Here is a 19,166-nt window from a genome sequence, read left to right as displayed (position 1 = left end):
ACGGTACAAAACAGATGAGGCTGGCACTATTACAAATTCCTACAACAATATGAGTCCAAAAGATATAAATTTCTCTTTTTTTCCAAAATGGAACCTTCTATTTGGAGGTCAACATTTTGCCAGGCTTCTACGAAAAAACCAACAAACCAGGGGCTTCCCATTGGAAAAGTATGAGGTTTCTTTACATGATCCTGACATGATTGTATATGGGCTGTACAGGCTACAGAACAATGAATTAGACTTTCTTATTTTAGGATGTTCTAAAATTTATTATAATTTGAATTATTATCAGAAAAATGTAGAGATTATATGATTTAATCTTTCACTTAATCTTACAGTAGTTGTATTGCTGGGAGATCCATCTTAACTGCTAGACAAATCCCATAGTCTTCTTTTTGTTTTTTAGCTTGCTCTCTTGGTCTATGTCTAGTCTTAGTCAGAAATGGTAGGCCTAGTAAATCATAGACATAGAGAAAGAGACTCTGGCCGGGCTTTTTTTCTTCTTCACATTTCTCTCTCAATTAAGCTAAATTGTGAAGAGATGGAGAACTGATCAATCTAAATGAGTCTCTTAATCTAAGAAAAACAACAGTAAAAGCATTCTTCCTTTCCTGTGAATATGATTTCAGGGTTCTCTCTCGTCTATAATGAATTATGAAAAAGCAATATTGGCCTACTAATACACTAGACATGATGTGGAATGTAGCTTCTGTTTGTGTATAGATTATACACTTACCCAGTCATACCACTTACAACCAGGACCTGATATTTGTTCAGCAAGCTGAGAATGTTTTTTTTCTTTTCCCATACAGGAAGTTTCTGTCGTTCTTGTAACATGGCCTGGTAATGCCTAGAAGACTGACAAAGACATGCACAAGGTTACCAGTAGTCATGATTACTCAATACATGGGTAACAATGATTTATCTTGTACTTAAGACACCAGGCTAGAAAGCAGGAGACTGTGAGTTCTAGCCCCACCTTAGGCATGAAAGCTGGCTGGGTGACTTTGGGCCAGTCACTCTCTCTCAGTCCAACCCACCTCACAAGGTTGTTGTTGTGGGGAAAATAGAAGGAGGAAAGAAGATATGTTCGCTGCCTTGAGTTATTTATAAAAATAAGAAAGATGGGATAAAAAATCTAACCCCCCCCCAATACATTTACTGTTCATTAAAGTAGCTAATCAAAATAAATAGATATATGAAGCATTTTATAAACTAAATCATCCTTTTTAAGGAACTCAGACAAGTGTAGTAGAACAAACTCTTAACTAGGATCCAATTGCTAAGTACCACAAGTCAGGGCTCCAACATTTAATCAGTTATTAAAAGAATTCTGACCAATAGTGGATTTTTAAAATCCCAACCTAGGTTGGTTGTATGAATATAAACACAACTGATAATTTTAAAAAAAAGTTACAATATACCAAACTACTTTCCCCACTCATTTTCATAGTTAATCAATTTAAAAGCTAACCGTACCTTTTTTATGCTGAATTGTTTGCAAATTTTAAGATTCTCTTTGCTAATGGACTCTGATGGAGTGCTTCTTTTCAATAAAAAGTTCTTTTTGAGATTCAGGTAACTCTCCTTCTCTATATGAACTGCTTGTAGGCCCTCTTGGTCATTCTCATCCTCCTCAGCTCCCACCTCTGTTGCTGCTTTTAAAAAAATCTTAACAATTAGCACGCACCTTCTACAACACTGGTTTAATTGTCTTCGGGGGTGGGGTGGGGAAGGTATGAATATTCTTGACACAGGAATCAGCATGTCAGTGGCAAGTTTGCCACCTCAATAGAAATATTGTTTGGCAGATTTCCTCTCATGAATCCTGCCCTCCATACCTTGAACTCAGGCCTCAACTGATGGTCATCCCTGATACAGATGGAAGAAATGTATTACACACTAAATCAATTCAGATTAGGAGTTCCATTAAATTATATAGCCATGAGTAGGGCACTCTAGAGGCAAGTATAAGGTTTGACCTGACTTAAAAGAGTCAGGCCTCTGTTCCATCAAGCTTATTGTTGACTGAAGACTGGCATTGCTTCTCCAGATCTTAAAGAGCATTTTTTCCTAGTTCTACCTGGTGATGTCAGGAAATGAATGTAAGGGCTTGCACAATCAAAATGGATTCTATCTTGTGTTTAGAAGACTTTCCCTACCAAATAACTCACGTTTCCCCATGATCAGAATTGTGTTTGGCCACTTTAACATTTCAAACATCCTAGTATTGATTTCTCTCTTGAAAGAGGCTTATATAGATTAAAACAACATTGAGCATTACTATAATGTACCATGGAGTTTCCTGACTGGTGTTGGCTGGGGATGATGGAAATTGAAGTCCAATTCATTAGGAGAGTTTCACATTGTATTTATTATGGTAATTTGGTATATCAAGCTTTCCTCAAATAAAGTCAGCCAAAGGCTGTCATTAATATAGATATTACCATACTAGTGTCCATTATATTCCAATGCTCTCTTTGTGACATATACAAGTTTTTTACTGACTTTCTGAAACTTATGCTTCCTCAGTTTTATACTGGTGATTTTATTAGATACAATTTTGTTGTGTTTTGTTAAAGACACTGTAAATGTTGTAAGGTACTTGATGGCATCAATTATCTGCCTGCCTGCCTGCCTGCCTGCCTGCCTATGTATCAAACGTATCCCCGCCCATCTCCCCCCAATACGGGACTCTGGGCGGCTTACAACAGATTAAAACAATAAATAAATATATAAAATTTGCACAGAATAAAGGAAGAGGAAAAATCCAGGAGGACGATGGAAGCAACACCAGGCCTCTAGGGGGCTAGCCAACCCCATATCTGATGACCTCCCTCCTCACCCCAGGCCAGATGGCAGAGCACACACCTTCTTAAAATTAAAAGGTATAGTATACATTCCATAAATACTGTAAATGGGATTTGGATTACTGAACAATAACAAAGACTAAAAGTGCCAGTCAGATCAAATGATCAGTGAAGGACTACACTAAAGGTTCATCTTCAAATGCAAGTCTTAATTGGAAAATCTGCCATTTTTGGACAGACTCCTCCGTACTGGGAACTCAATACATTTGAAAGACCCCAGCCAATATAGAATGACTTTTAAAAATAATTATATCTTTTTTATCATTAGGTATCAATTTATTTGTTTGACTGACTGAATTACAAACTGTGACATTTCTGTACTTACATACCATTCATTCCTTACAGTCTAATACTCTCTCAGATTAACTGAAAATTGCCTAGTTTTACCCATATTAGAAAATAATTACTATAAAAAAACAAGATCCAGCAAGTTACAAAGTTTCCTCTTGAAATTGATTCATAATACAATATTCTTCAGGCCCACTACAGAAAGAATAATACCTAAATAATGTCTTCACATCAACTGGAAGCAGAATGGAGGCATTCAATACTGGTTTTCAAGATCTCAATAAGGACTTATAAAAATGTACATACCTTCTGAAATCTGATATGGATTAAAAGGGCTACTTGGAAGCTCTTGCTTAACAGGATCTGTTGATGTTCTTCCCAGAGGCGTCATCGGAGGAACTGGAGGAACACTGTATTTGTGGGATGTCTTACTAAGCAATTTCAGGACTTGAGCTTCATCCTCTAAAAATGTTACAAAATCATATACTACAGGTTTATTAGACTCAGATGATATTAAGGCCTTTTCATAAAGAAATTCAGCTAAGTGCAACCGACAAGACAAGGGCAGGTTCTCGTTAGTAGAATAGAATGCCACAAGAGGCGGCTGATATGGGTATTTATTATCCTCCGGAAATCTTACTTCAAGTTCATACACAGGAACATTATCACTATTAAGTCTGAGATGAGCATCTTCTCTAATATGGGGAAGTGATTTCTGATTGTGTGGAGTTTCATGCTTGAACTTGCATCTTGGTCCAAACTTGCAGTCTCCTCGGAGATAATGTTTACAGATACCTAAGGAATTTGAATTAAGTATGCTACTGGTGATGCTATTCCCTTGTTTTGTCTTGCTGAAAATATCTGTTAGATATGCCAACTCTAATGCAATAGCCCAAACTCGATTTTGAATTCGTTCAACAAATTTGTCTCCATAGATTGAACGGAGGGCTAAAGCTTCTTCTTGCCTTTGTTCCAAACAGTCTTTAATATTTGCTTGAACAGCAGCTTCTGTGAGCTTCATCCTCTTTCCAAAATTTTCTGTGAAGTACTGCAAAAGCAAATGTTCCAAGGATGCCCCAATGTTACCATTGAAAGATTTCAGTACTGCTCGGCAATGCTCAAAATCAAAACCATACCTAGGAGGAGGAGGAGGAGGAAGAAGAAAAAAACATAGTGGATACAAGTGCCATCTGGATAAGAGCAAGTAGCTCTACTACAGGTAGTCCTCGCTTAATGACCACAATAGGGACCAGATAATTGGTCATTACACAGGGCAGTCATTAAGCAAGTCACCACATGACTGGACCTGATTTTATTACTATTTTATGAAGGTCGTAAAGCAAATCATCATGGTCGTTAAGCGAATCAAGTGGTCATTAGGCAAATCCAGCTTCCCCAATGGATGTTTTTTGCCAGAATTTGCTTAATGACCATGTGATTCTCTTAATGGCCACTTGACTTGCTTAACAACTGTGGTAAAAAAAGGTTGCAAATCACAAACATGTGACCATGGGGAGTGGTGCAACAGTTTGCGACGGTCATAAGTGTGAGTGCAGATTGTAAAGCACTTTTTTTGAGGCTGTCATAACTTCAAACTGTCGTTAAATGAACGGTCGTTAAACAAGGACTACCTGTACTTCTAAACATGGTACCCTATTTTTATCCTATGAGAAGAAGAAAATACTCTAGATTGTATAATACAGTATGATTCTGCAATGATATACATTGTTATCCCATTCAGGGTTTGTTTTCAGAGTATGGAATTTTGCATTTTATGAGGATGCACTGATGGCTTGAATGATGGATTGATGAAATAGAGTTGAATTCCCAAAAATCTGCTTGGGCAGAATAAAAAAGCCAGGAAAAATGGGATTAGTAGCATGTGGATTGGTAGAAAATTGACTTGAATAAAATACTCATTTCTTTTCTGCTCCTCCCATAATAACACAAACAGACAAACTCACATCTGCTGGAATTTCCAGAAAAAAGCAGCCCTTTGACAATTTTTACATAATTATAATTGCTTGAAATGTGCTTTTTTAAAATCAAACCCAAAACTGTCTTGCTATTACTTGAGTTGCTAGATTCTGAATTCAGTGTGTTACTCCTTCATATAACTGCAACTATTGATTCCAGTCAAGATTCCTACATTATAGTTTTGATCTTATAGATGCAAAAAGAATTACCTGGAAAGCTTATGCACAGCAAAAGATGACACTTCCATCTCTAGCACATGGTTCACTGGTGCTTGAGAAGCAGCTGTTGAACTGGTTTCAGAGAATGCATTGGCATCCGACCAGGACTCCTCATCATCCAGATAATCCAATTCATCGCAGTCAGCTGTGCCTGATATAAGTGTCCTGAAAGCATAAGTTATTCCTAGGACTACAATCAATAAATTAGACTAAATTGAAGAATTGAGATTATAGAGAGTGATTTTATACTCTCCTCTCTAAGTACTGAAGTGGTTTTACTTAATTGTTCGGAAGTAGAAATCAGTTGGCTCTGATATGTAAAACATGCAGCCACTTTGAGTTAAATAAACACTTTGCTTCTTCTTCCAGGATGGGTACAAAATTTTTTAATTACAGATTAAAAATGCTAAATTATATATCATAATTACATACTGTGAAATGCCTATTCAGTTACAAGACTAATTAAAGGGTTTTCATATACAATTCGGGGACATGTCATATTTAAGGAATAAGTAAACTGTGTTTAAAAAAAACTAACTTTGAACCAGAAGCCAGCTCCTGCTCCTGGAGCTCACAAAGAAGTTCTTTCACTCTCTTCTGATTTTCTGAAGTCATATAAAGAGTCTGCAGAGGTGTTTTGGTCTTGGATGCATGCTTGGTCTGTCCATGTCCTCTTATTAACAGAATTTGATGCACAGAAAAGAAAAAATATGTTATTTACCAATAAGTATAAAATGCATATCAAGGTACATAAAATTCATTAGTTAAAATTATGATGAAAATGACAATTGTACTGGATCAATTCCATATCCATCTTTTGATGTTAGCAAATTCTCAGACAGGGTGGAGAGAGTAAGGAAGACTGGCAAGATTTGTTGCCAAAGCAACGAGGGGATAAACATGTATTAAGTCCAAAACAAGCAGAAAGTATACAAAAATGACTCAGACACTTCCCTAATTCACATGGGTATAAGAAGAGGAGGTACAGCACAACCAGACTTGCAAGATTCTGATATTATAGCCACTCTCAATAAAAGTAGCCTTTCTGTGGAGTTGATTCATGGTTTAGCCTATCTGGTGGGGCTGACCCAGGGACAGCAAATTACTAATATTTGATACACCTGACTCCTACATCACAGAAACCAAAATAAGCTCTATAATGAGCACAATAAACCTAAATTGACTGTAGGATCGATTCATGTAATATAACAATTGTGTTACAAAGTTACCATGTGTTCTTGTTGATTAGGAATTTTATTTTTAACAAGTTTTCCCCCAAAATACAACACATTCCTTATCTGCTTGATGCTTTCTATTTAGTATATATCTATTCTTATTGCACAATCAATAGATAACAAAATATAAATTTGTATCCATTATTTTATTTTTCTTCACTTAGTGCCACCCTCTTATTGTATCATGGAAAGCAAACCGCAGCACCAACATAATCCCCTTCCATTTGTGTTAAATAATACCTCTTCCTGAGGTATCTGGTACTATAATCACTAAGGGAAGCTTTTTTAGTTCTGTCTCCGATATCTGACAGTTAATATACTGTGGAAACAGAACTCTGTTCTGGCTTTTAGCTTTTGTCAAAGATCTTCCTCTCCAGGAGGCAGAACGGGATAGTCATTGATAAATATTTTGACTGACAGTAAATTTCACATGGCATGTCTAAGAAACATATAAAAGTGTTGCAACTGAGGGATGTGACTATATAGCATTACAATAGGCTTTATTAAAGCACATTAAATTATTGCCTGCTTACTCTGGTTGCATATACCTTCCACTCCCCATTTTTTCACACGCATGCCACTCCCATCATACTCCCTTAACAGTTAAATAAGAAAGAGCTTACTTTTGATGTGATGCAGTTAAAAAAAAAACCTTTCCACTGTTCCAATGAGAGAAACAATTTATTACTCTTCAACAGGACAAGGCTTGGCACTGGGGCAGAAAAAGAGATAGGATCAGGGGAAAAAGAGCTAGGTAGGGAATGCCTACATGTCTTGATCACACACTCAGAGGTAGTGGGCTCCCCTTCATTTGATGCATTCAAGTACAGATTAAATAGCCATTTGTCTGGGATGCTTTAATTCAGATTTATGCACTGAACATAGGGTTGGCATCAATAGGCTAAACATTCCTTCCTAACTCTATGATTCTATATTCAGTTCACGTTCTGAAGCAAAATTCATTTTGCTAACCTGTCATCCTTTTTTGTTCCACTGAAAATGCAAAAATCATAATCCCAATTTTTGTCCAAGCTTTTTTTACTGCCACTGGCTTGATGTTTGTTGCCACCACCACCTCCTCCTCCTCTTCTTCCCCCACTGTTTGGTCTCCCTCTTCTCTTTACTGATGAACTCATATTTAGCTAAAAGAAAAAAAAACAATGAAACAAAATAATCAAGAGTGAAGTATAGCACTAGGTTCACTATGTAAACACACAGTAAAGGTGTCAATTATTACTTTACATCATTCACTGATTAGCCCTCTCCCACAACCACAACAAACACAGTGGGATTTATTTCCTAATAAATTTGCTCTGGCCACAGTTTGTACGTTATCTATAAGAATAGAGTTAGCACTAAGGATTTGCTTGTGACATGCGCAACAGTATATCATACTCCATTAGATCAAATTTAAATCAATAAAATTGATTAAATTATATCTGTAGAGATGTATATACACTACAGTTGCATTACATGCTATGAGCTACTTTCAGTATTGGTTCAACTACTCTCCAATTACAATTAATGAAGTCACCAGAAGAGTAAACAGCAGCCCTTCTGATCAAGTTTTTGCTGAATTCGGTAAGTAAATACTTGGAGAATACATCTGCCTGTTTCTCCTCCTTTTCTCTCTTCCTATTATGGAGAACCTCTTGGATTGCAAACAGGGTTATTTGCTTATTAACACTGCAAGGAGCTCTGGGATGGGGAGGTTGAAAAGCAAGGTAAAAAAGCTTTAAATAAATCATAATAAATTTACAAATTTATTATAAATTATAGTATAAATTATATACTATGATATATATCATTATGGTATAAACTAATGTCACAATAAATTATATATTAATTGAACATATCACTGCTCACTTTTTGGTGGGAGGGGCCACAGTATCCACAGTGAAAATTAGGAAAAACTATAGAGAATTGCTGTTGGTGACCAGTACACAGTCTAATTGAAATAATTATTCAGGGAGGACTACACCCCTCTACTCTCCGGACATTTGCCCTGTTGGCAGGGAACGACGGAACTAGTAAGCCAGAACTGAAGGTCACCGCGTTAGAGATGGTCACCCTGAAGGAATTCCTATATCATCCCTTCCCTCCCATAAATACAAACCTCTTTCTCGCCTACTAATTTCTCTTAGAAGATAATCAGCTTCCGCCTGAAATCTGAACTTTACTCAGAACGCTCGTCAATCACCCGGAAATAAAAGGCTTTCGCTTCCTGTAAATCTCGTCGCTATAGCAACCGCGTGTGCATCTTTCAAGTTATGTCTGGTGAGGAGTGATTCCAATTCGCGCGGCTGGCATTGATGGAAGGGTTGTTTAAAAAAACAAAAAACAAAAAAGGAAAGATGTTTCATGGACGAAATCAAAAGGTTATGTCAGCTTCAGTATAGGAAGATTTTGCATTTCTCCAGTCAAATGTTGCTGTGTGTCTATTAACGTAATGGTTTTGCTGTCAAAGATCAGTAAGTGCAGAATACTTCGTGGTTAACAGGTGGGATGAACTAAGCTCGAGCAGATGATGATTATTATTATCCCTTTTTAAATATATATAACTCAAGGCAGTGAACATACCTAATACTCTTGCCTGCTGTTTTCCCCACAACAACAGCCCTGTGTGGTGGGTTGGGCTGAATGAGAGCGACTGGCCCAAAGTCCCCCAGCCGTTTTTCATGCTTAAGGGAGGCCTAGAACTCACAGTCTTCCAGTTTCTATGCCAGTACTTTAACCATTACACCAAACTGGTGCTCTCTGTACATATACATATACATATATACATATACATGCATATTTTATATTTACGCTGAAGGATGCTTTTAAAGATCAGTAAAACTATATTCTTTCTCAACAGGTTCTGAAGTTTATAAAATATCATTTATATTTCCAAATCAAGATAAGTATGGTAAATATTTTCTGATACTATATTATAATGTGTTGGTGAAAAATTACCAAGACCTGCAAGCGCCCTTTTTTCTGCCTTCTCAGTTGCTCAAGCAGCAACCAGGTTCTGAGATACTCTGTATTCATGTAGGACCTGATACATAATTGCAGTTTCTAATTAGCTGTATTAAGGGACTGTACAGCCTGGTCAAAACTGCGAGAGACCTTATGTAAGATTCCAGCAAGGTAAGACTCTGGCTCTAAGGTTACAGGAATTTTTATTAACAAAGTACAGAAGTGCAAGCCATATAAGGTAAACTTTTAGAGCTACCACAATAAGGAAGCTGTTATGCTTATGCTAATATGCTCTTTGCTATAAAAATGTCCACTGTTGCATGACCTTTGCCTTTGCTGTCTACCTGCAGTTTCAGTGGGCACCATGGTAATTAATATTTTCCACAACTGACAGTTGTTATTCACTGCTGTAATTTTTGCTAACATTTTTTTAATTTGGATATTTAAATACTACATTATTAATATTGTAATAGAAGAGCAAACAATAGCAATAACAGTTCTCTTCTTATCCAGAAGATCAGAAGCTCTTATCTGGTTAAAGCAGCATTATCAGATTCAATTCTTGACATGTTTAAAAACTGTTGCTAATATCTAGAATATTAGAGGTTTTTTACAGTAATTTTATTTTTTAAAAAACTGTAAATGGTTGTATGAGAATAATATAATTGTATAAAACTGTCCAACAGCTAGCTAATTCAAGTTGTAGTTATTGATCTATTTACCAGGGATAAGCAATAATCTGTTCTGAAGTAGAATTTAGTTCTAGTGAGTAATACTGGAATAGTTTTAATGTAGTTTTGAATTTCCTTAATTTTAACCTATGAAAATTTAAAATGTATACAATTTACTACCAGTTCAGGCTGTAAACCTATAACACTTATTTACAATAAAATAAATTCAACAGTTCTTCTTTCTGAAAAATAGGATTATGCTGTAAAGGGGACAATAGACTGAGCACTATGATGCAAATGAAGTATTTTAGAAAATAACTACTGTGCATCCTTGTAGTATTAAGCTGGAATGAATTTGTTTTTAAATATCAAGGGTGTTTCAGGATTGGTTTTCCTCAGTTTTCTCTAAATTATAATCTCACTCTTTGGATAGAAATAGGAAAGTGGCTTTGAAGAGAATATTCAGCTACAGTTGCATTTAATTGTATACCCCAAAGTATGACATTTCTTGTGTGATATTATCAATCATGTTGCACTGTGATTGCTACAGCTATTGGAAGCGGTATTGCAAATAAAACATAGCATTATCATAGGCCATGTCTGCATGACATGGTGAGTTTAGCTCAGCATTAATCATAATTAGGGAGTTAATTGTCAGACTCAGTGGTAAAATCTTGTCAAGAATTCCCTGAAAGTTAAGTCTGTCCCATCTGCTGGACTAATCGGTTCATGGTCTGAGCTAGCTGATCCATCTAGGTAGCCACCTGATTCTGAGCCAAGCTTGAATTATTTGTGGTCAGTGTACTTCCCAAAGGATCAGTGGCTGTTGTTCTGACCCCAAACTATATGCTATGGCTCTCTCCTCCTATAGTGGAGGGGTTATGGAAAGGGCAATCAAATTGTAAAACTTGCTAGCAAGACATCAGTAGAAATTCCCAGAGACTTAACTCAGCATGGCTTGACTAGGCTGTTAGCTCAAACTTGGTTTAAGACTCTCAAGTGCCATGACACCACATAGCCAGATAAAAATCTTTATAGCATAGTAGAAAGACACCACTAACACAATTGATTGCCTTAGTGCGATTCCCTTTTTATACCTGCTAGTTGTTATTTCCACCTTTCTTTCTCCCACCTTTCCCATGATTTATCAGACATTGTGCCTTGCGCTTTTTAGCCTTGAATCTGTGGGATCATTGGCCATTGACCTAACTGACATATTTGCCCTCTCAATTCCTACACTAACTTGATAATCATTCCACAAATAATGGAGTGAGCCTCCTTAGCACTGGCCCCATCTCCTTAAGTTGCCAAGGCCAGATAGCCCAGTCAGCTTGCTTGCTTCCTTTGCCTTTATCTGAAAACATGGAGGAAGGGTGAAAAGGCTGGTGGCATGATCACGTACAGAGACACAGGACATAGTATTGGGGTAGCTAGTTCCAGTGTACAATCATTTGTGCCTGTAAACCAAAAATCTAGGTTCAGACAATATGCCAGATGATGTTAATATAAACTAACTAAAACGAAGTCTGTTTTATATTGTGGTTACAAGAAAGCTCCTTAACTGCAGTCTGATCAATAGCATGATTAGGACAACAAGCTAAGCCAAACCACAATATACTGTACCTTAGCATATTGTGCAAATGAGATGGTAAACAGAGACACTGTGATTCAGATCTGGAAAGTATTAACATTTTTAAACAGAAGGAATAGACTAATAAACTATGAAGTTTGGGAATTGGTGAAATTATTAATATGACATCCCACAGATTCTGACAATTTACAGTGAAGGATTTTAACTCATTAAATGTTATTTGATTAATATGAGTAACTTGTTTAATTTTTATTTTATTGGGTTTTTCCCTCCTGCATGGCCTTTTGCTTCATTAGATGGTGACTGTACAAGAACACCTGATGGAGTTCTTGAGAGAAATGGATATGGAGTTCATACTACTGCAGATGGAATTATTTATCGTGGAACATGGAAGAATGATAAGGTATATTTGTTTCTACAAATATAAAAAAAAATGCAAATAATTAAAGATCTTTGCTATTAATATTATGTCAGTATTCATATTCTAATATTCATGCTTAGATAACATTCCTAAATAATAGTTAAACGCAAAAAACATTAGGGTGTGCTCAGGCTTAACTGTTTGCTCCTCCAAAGCTTGGGCAGGCAGCCTATAGTTTGTAAATCACGTGGTGGCCTGAACTGTGCAACCCACCATGAATGCCCCATTGACATCACATCTCTTTAGCAGTCCACTAACTGCCAGCTAGTAGGTAAAGGCCATAAATATATACAGGTAGTCCTCAAGTTACGATGGCAATTGGGACTGGAATTTCCATCACTAAGCGATGCAGTTGTAAAGTGTGACATCATGTGAGTGCATCATTTATCAACAACAATCCCTGCAGTCCCCATTGCTGTCATTAAACAAGGATCATGGGTTGTTAAGTGAGCACCTCCTTGCAACTTCCTGCCAGCTTCCCACAACCAAAGTCAGTGGGGAAGCTGGCAGGAAATTGCAAGTCCCAGACAGCTCGCAGGCAGGTAAGTGGCTGCTGCCGGGGAGGCGGGGGGAAAGGGCACGGATAGTGCACAAGTGGTCAGAGAGGATGTGTGAGTGGCCAGGGAGGCTCAGCGCAAATGCAGCAAGGCTCAGGGAGCATGCATGAGGGTGTGTGGGTGGCAGGAGAGGTGTGGCATGAGCATGGGACCTGAGGTGGCTTCTGCCAGGTGGGGGAGGGTGTGTGAGTGGCAGGGGAGGCACGACACAAGCTTGGTGGAGCTCAGGGAGGGTGGGCAAGGGTGCGCAAGAGGCCAGGGAGAGTACGTGAGGGGCCAGGGAGGCACAGCACAAGCGCGGCGAGGCTTGGGAAGGGTGAGTGTGTGTGGGTGGCCAGTGAGGTGCTGCATGAGCACAGAAGGGCTGGGGGAGGGTGCACAGGTGGGGGAGATTTACCCAAGCAACGTGCAACCTTCCCTGTTGACTTCCCTAATGACTTTGCTTGTGGGAAGCTGGCAGGGAAGGTCACAAATTATGATCATGTGACTGTGGGATGCTGCAACCGTTGTAAGCGTAAGCTGGTTGACAAGCGCCTAGATCGCAATCACGTGACTTGCAGGGGTGCTGGGATGGCTGGACCTTCGTGGACCAGTTGTAACCACCATTCTTGCAGCACCATTATAACTTCAAACAGTCTCTGAACGAGTGGTTGTTAAATAAGGACTACCTGTACATGCTAAAATACATGGTCATGTGACATTTGATTTTCGGGCTATTGGGAAATAATATGTGGAAGCTAATGTCAAGACCATACCATTCAAGAAGCAAATATCATAGACTTCAATGAGGTATTTCAATGCAAGAATTAGAGGTAAGGAATAGAATCTTGGAAATGTGATACAAATCTCCAGTCCTCTTTTATTACTGCGTTCATTACGGTGAACTCTCTGAATATTTTGAACTTCTTCCGAGGCTTTTTGCAGGCTGGACTGAATTGCCATTTAAGAGATACACTGCTAATGAAGTCTCCTCCCAGCTGTTGATTGTTTATGCCTAGCATTCCTCCCTTTACTTTTTCTCCTTCTCGCTATCTTTCACAGCTAGATTTCTGAACATATATGTGCCCTTCCAGCCAGCCATCAGTGTAGTTTTCTGAGCTGAAAAAAGCTGGAGATTGAGAAAGAGAAAGAAAATAGACACTTTTTAATTATGGATTTGGGGATGGTTGCTCAGAGAATCATGTACTGCAAGAAGAACCAAGAGTCAGTTCTGGAAAAAATAAAAACTGATTGTTCCAATGAAGCAGCAATTAGCAAGCAGAAACTCACATACTTTGGGTGTGTGATACAAATAGCTGATGAATTAGGGAAAAATGATTGTGCATGTCAGGGTTGAAGGAAGTGGAAGGAAAAGACAACAGTAAAGGGATGGAAAGGTTAAGGAATATCAATGGGATTCCCTGGAAGTGCTGTGGTACTGGAGAAAAATAGAGATAGAGAACATTCAGTGACCAGAATTTGGACCTGATGGCATCTGACTAATTGACTTAAGAAATCTCAGTGAATAAATAAAATAAAACTTGGACTATATCTAATGGTAGCTTCATTTTACTGGAATACCTCCATTTGAACATCTTGGAACCTTCCATGCCATATCTTATTTGATTCCAAAGGTTCCCCCCAGCCTTCCATGGCAATTTCTCATGGAGATTTAAGGAGGTAGGAATGGAGAATCAGTGAAAATCAGATGTCCAAATTTATGAAAATGTATATACACACAAATATACACTGTTGTTATTTATCCTGTATAAAATTTATGGTATCTCAGCCATTGTCTTATTTCAGTACAAATAGACCAAGTATATTATTAGAACATTTAGTTGGCCCTTCTGCCTTAAGCAGAATGAAGGGTGAGAGTTCATGATGCATCACAGTTTTCCTAATTGTTCTCCCAGTGCTAAAGCTGCAAAGTAAGGCAAGGGCTAGTTATCCAATATGTTAGTTTTTCTTGCTCTGAGACACCCACAAAAGGGTATTGTCACCTAAAATATTTCGAGAGATGCCAGGAATCAGTTAAAAGCAAAATAAGAATTTGTTGAGAATGGCCAAGTCATTTTTCAACTGTGGAAAACCCACTGGACAACTTCAGGCCAGTCATTATTTCCCAGTTCAGTTTACAGGGTTTTTGTGGGGCAAACTGAGAAGAGAGAGAATGTTATATGATACTTTGAGCTCTGGTAGGAAAGGCTGGCTACATATCCAATAAATAATCCTTCTCTACTGAAATTGCTGTTATATTTTGTAAAATATATATAACATAGATTATATTTATATTTTCTAGCAATACATCTTATTTTTCTAAAAAACAGTCTTTCACCTCTGGTGCCATCATTTCAGTTCTGATATTTTTAGGGGTCTCAGAATTTAGTCTTTGTTCCCTTCCTTCTTACACCTTTTCTTTTAATTTCAGCTCCTGCCTTTATAAATTAATGATATCCAGATTTATTTTTATACCCATCTTTAAGAATGTCAGCTTTGTGACCCAGCTCATACATTGTAGTAAGCTATAATGTGGTTTGGTTGTTCACCATTCTGTGATTAAGCAAATGTCAGCTTAGCGTGAGTAAGCCTATTCTGCATGAACAACAGATGCATATAGTAAGTTAGGATAGATTTAGAGAACAAGTGTCCTCGGCTTGTGTCCATTTGTTCACTGTTCAAAGTTATGGCAGCATTATAAAAATGGACTTATAACCATTCCTTGAAATTCTGGCCTTTGTAGCAGTCACGTGATCACAGTCCAGGTGCTTGGGTGCCTGGCTCATGATCACAGCATCATAGTGAGATGCCATTTGCGACTTTCCTTGCTGGCTTCCCACAAGCAAAGTCAATGAGGAAGCTGGCAGGGAAGTCGTAAGTCGCTCCCGCAGCTTTTTCTCCTAAGGAGAAAGCTGCAGAGATCCCAGGGATCTCTTACTCCTTAGTACTCCCCACCTACCTGCAGTCTGTAGTGCCCACCCACCCAAAGCACCCCCCATCCTCCTGTGGCCTCTACCAGGCCTCCCTCAGCCTCCACCAACCCACCCGTGCTCCCTAGTGTCTGCCCGTTGCACCCCTCAACCCCTGTGGCACCCGCACACACCGCTGCGCTCCTTACCTGGGACTGCCGCCTCTTTCCACTTAATGACCCGGGCATCCTGGGGTTACAACAGCAACTAGGACTCCTGGTATTGCCATCAGTAAGCAATATGGTAATGTGACATCATGTTTTACAACTGCATTGTTTAGCAATGGCAATCCTGATTTCAATCGCTGTCGTAACCTGAGGACTACCTATATGAATGAATTGTTTTGAAAAAGACTCCTCAGAATACCACAAATAGCCATGAAAACAAACAAATGGATCCTAGCCAAGAAAACAAACAATCATATTCCAGAGTTCTCACTCAATGGACAAGGCTGAAATTATATTTTGGATACATTCTGCAAAGGCCTAACTCTCTTGAGAAGTGTATAAAGGTGGGAGGAAAGAGAAAAACAGGATGACAGCAGCAAGGTAGATGGATTCAATTTACAACAGTAAATTTACAGCAGTAGGTACACACTGGAAGATCTGAAGGACCAGGTTGAGGACACATCATCCTAGAGAAAATCTATCTATATGGTCACTAATGGATTTGAGGGCACATGACTGTAATAATCATAGATGAATTCAGATTCACTTTATGTCTACATAGCATCAGGCTTTACATACTTTAGGGTAGATCATAAGGAAGCAAGTTTTTATTCTCTTTCTAGGCCACTGCCCCAATGTTTTTAATTTGTAAAAGAAAACAAATATTTAATTCTTTATAATCTGTTGTAAAACATGTTTAGCTTGATTCTGAATTTAAGTTAAATGAGGGCTTAAATGAGGTTAGTGCTACATAGGGTTGTTTACTTTTCCAGCTCAATCATATGCATAATTGTCTTAAAGTAAGCTATACCCTATTCACCTGAATTTGTTCTGAGTTAATTTTGCACAGGATTGCACCTTTCAATTCACTAAGTTTAGGAAAATAATAATTGGAGTAGTTTTATTAATACATCTGCCAATACCTCTTCTTGTTGAATTAGATGAATGGTTTAGGAAGGCTAGAACATCCTTCAGGTGCAGTTTATGAAGGTGAGTTCAAGAACAACATGTTACATGGAATAGGAACGTATGTATTTCCCAATGGAGCCAAGTATACTGGACAATTCAATGAAAACAAGTAAGTTGAAAAAAATTACTGCAAAAATTTATCTTGGTATCTTAACTATAGTAATATATATAGTTTTGTATTAGAAATTTAGTCTCGGTTTATGTAGCACTCTAATCCAAAATATGGTTTGTTTGTTTTGGGCTTACTGTGCTGTGTTGGGTCAACCTAGAAAACTCTGGCTAAGTCAACAGGCCATGGCTTAGCATTCTGTGTTAATTCAAATCATTCTGCCCTATCTCTGTAAGTGAGTGTGATCTCTTCAATTAATATTTCTGGTGTCAGTCATAGTCTCAAGATAATGCTGTTTTTGAAGATGATTGGGCCAAATATCTGTACACTAGTTATCAATTAATCCCTATATTGATTCCGGGGCTTGGTCCCAAGACTTTAGTCTGAAGGCGGGTAAGGCAGCAGTTAACCAGGGCTGCATACTTCACCATAAGTTGCATGATATAACCAAAGATATCAGTGTCAACATTTTACTCTTATCTTACAGCTTCATTCTGTGTGCTGCCTTGATTTGTTTGACAGTTAAGTGGCCTTAGAAAAAATAAAGATATATACATAATGCAAATTAATCAGTAGACTCAGTATGATGGAATAATTTCTGCTACACAAAAGTAGGAATTTCAACATTCCAAAACTTAGCTCTTGAATTACATTATTTATTACTTTTAGTACTTTTTCCTTCACTGCCAAATTCAGTCTTGTTTTTAATGCTTATAAATTTAATGACCTTAAGGCTAGATTGTCTAATCCAGGGTTTTTCAAACTGTGTCCCATGGAATTGTAGAGTTCTGCAGGAACTTGATGAGGTTTTGTAAAAGATTGGACACAAACAAAAAATTCATTCAAATAAAGTTAATTTTCTACTATTAGAACTTTGTTTCTTGATCAGGAGTTCCAAGATTTTTTTTTTTTTTAACAACAGGGTTAGGGTTAGGGTTAGGGTTAGGGTTCCATGGTCTGAAGACATTTGAAAATCCTTGGTCTAAGCAACTCTCTCATGATTAACCCATTTAGGGTTTAAGAACTGCAGAGAAGACTTCTTGTCAGCGGGTCAATGGAGCTGACAGGATAGGAATATTACCATGTATAGTTGGTGTCTGAAATGATTTCAAGGGTTTAATTTGGCTGTTTAAACTCCTTACAATATTTTATTATTTCTTCTACCATTTTTTGAATAATTTTATTGTTTTTTATGGTGGTGTTATTTATCTTAATGTGTTGCACCTCATCTTATTGTTTTATGCAGAAACACAATATAAAGATCCTAATTAAAATAATTAATAATTCAGTATTGCTATTCTAGCAAATTGATGCCTCAAAATACCACTAAGTTGTACACGATTATGGACAGTGTATTGCTTTTGTTTAACATATTGTTTTTGTTTTTATCTCAGGCTGGAAGGGAAAGGAGAATTTACAGACACACAAGGGCTGGAATGGGATGGCACCTTCCATTATACAGCAGCACCAGGGCTGAAGCTAAAGTTAGAAATGTAGAATATTTTGGACTGGTAGAGAAATCAAATGTTTCTCTTACAGAGTTTTCAAGCAAATAATGTAATATTTAGCTTAATGGAAATAAACTATTGTTTTTAAATTGTACAGATAAAATAAACATGCTAATATTGAATAATGTCTTGTTCTAATAATCTTTATGAATTTGTGAAGAATAACCCTGAGACATTCAGAGAAAAAAAGGAAGTGTGGAAAGCACGGTAGAATATAACTGAATCAATACATCTACATAAATAATTTGTAGTCTGCCATTTTCATCGGTCTGTTTTCAGTTAATATATTAAACAAGAACTGAACTTATACCAATGCTTCTAGTGGATTACTTACCCCAAATTTTTGCATAAATCTGATGTAAAATGTAGCCTAGACCTTCACTGAGATACTGGATTTACACTGGGAGTTTGTTAATATACGATTTATTTGAGGATTAACAAATATATAATAAGTAAGTTTATTAAAATAATCCAATATTTTAGCAACATTATTTCTGGATGCAGTGAGTGAGTTTAACTTTTCAGCAGTTATCTGAACCTATCTGTAAATATGTTGGAGCCTATGGAGGTTAATACCATCTCTTCACTTTCACTACTGGCCCTATATTAGAATAACTCCACTGAAAATGATTAAAAGAGTAAGCGTGTTACCACTGACATGAACAGATTTGGAATT

At 37.5% G+C, this 19,166-nt stretch overlaps 2 protein-coding genes across 7 annotated transcripts in view; one reads left to right on the top strand and one right to left on the bottom strand.

Moving 5' to 3' along the window:
* The window catches only part of DHX57 (DExH-box helicase 57), a 39,003-nt gene extending 30,219 nt beyond the window's left edge, over positions 1-8,784 (bottom strand). For 3 of the 5 annotated variants that reach the window (XM_088148747.1, XM_088148764.1, XM_088148780.1), the window contains exons 1-7: positions 8,705-8,784; positions 7,561-7,730; positions 5,892-6,026; positions 5,345-5,518; positions 3,465-4,294; positions 1,480-1,658; positions 737-858 (exon numbers count right to left, since the gene is read on the bottom strand). In XM_088148747.1, the coding sequence (XP_088004873.1) occupies positions 737-858; positions 1,480-1,658; positions 3,465-4,294; positions 5,345-5,518; positions 5,892-6,026; positions 7,561-7,724 (1,604 nt within the window). In that variant the 5' untranslated portion in view covers positions 7,725-7,730; positions 8,705-8,784. Of the gene's footprint in view, positions 1-736; positions 859-1,479; positions 1,659-3,464; positions 4,295-5,344; positions 5,519-5,891; positions 6,027-7,560; positions 7,731-8,704 lie in introns of those variants that run through there. The other 2 variants (XM_088148755.1, XM_088148771.1) reach the window with 2 other exon arrangements.
* Positions 8,758-18,775, top strand: MORN2 (MORN repeat containing 2). 2 transcript variants are annotated; one of them, XM_088148863.1, is made up of 5 exons: positions 8,758-8,865; positions 9,446-9,496; positions 12,108-12,214; positions 16,846-16,982; positions 18,377-18,775. In XM_088148863.1, the coding sequence occupies exons 1-5, from the start codon at positions 8,859-8,861 to the stop codon at positions 18,477-18,479; spliced, it is 405 nt and encodes a 134-aa protein (XP_088004989.1). In that variant the 5' UTR covers positions 8,758-8,858; the 3' UTR covers positions 18,480-18,775. The 2 variants fall into 2 exon arrangements, with proteins under 2 accessions (XP_088004989.1, XP_088004980.1); XM_088148854.1 differs by lacking the exon at positions 8,758-8,865 and adding an exon at positions 8,892-9,059.
* Positions 18,776-19,166: the final 391 nt, after the last annotated feature.

This window comes from Python bivittatus, unplaced genomic scaffold, assembly GCF_059951505.1.
Source record: "Python bivittatus isolate LINGU-HERP-01145 unplaced genomic scaffold, Pbiv_v1 ctg000020_np1212, whole genome shotgun sequence".
Lineage (NCBI taxonomy): Eukaryota > Metazoa > Chordata > Lepidosauria > Squamata > Pythonidae > Python > Python bivittatus.
Note: the sequence above shows the minus strand (reverse complement) of the source record. Positions and strands in the feature narration are given on the sequence as shown.

What these genes read in the sequence shown, in the direction of transcription:
- MORN2 (XM_088148854.1), top strand. Translation starts at nt 9,038, where the DNA reads ATGGTTTTGCTGTCAAAGATCA. An exon ending in GGTTTTGCTGTCAAAGATCA is followed by an intron (nt 9,060 to 9,445) that starts GTAAGTGCAGAA and finishes CTTTCTCAACAG; the next exon opens with GTTCTGAAGTTTATAAAATA. An exon ending in GGACAATTCAATGAAAACAA is followed by an intron (nt 16,983 to 18,376) that starts GTAAGTTGAAAA and finishes TTTTTATCTCAG; the next exon opens with GCTGGAAGGGAAAGGAGAAT.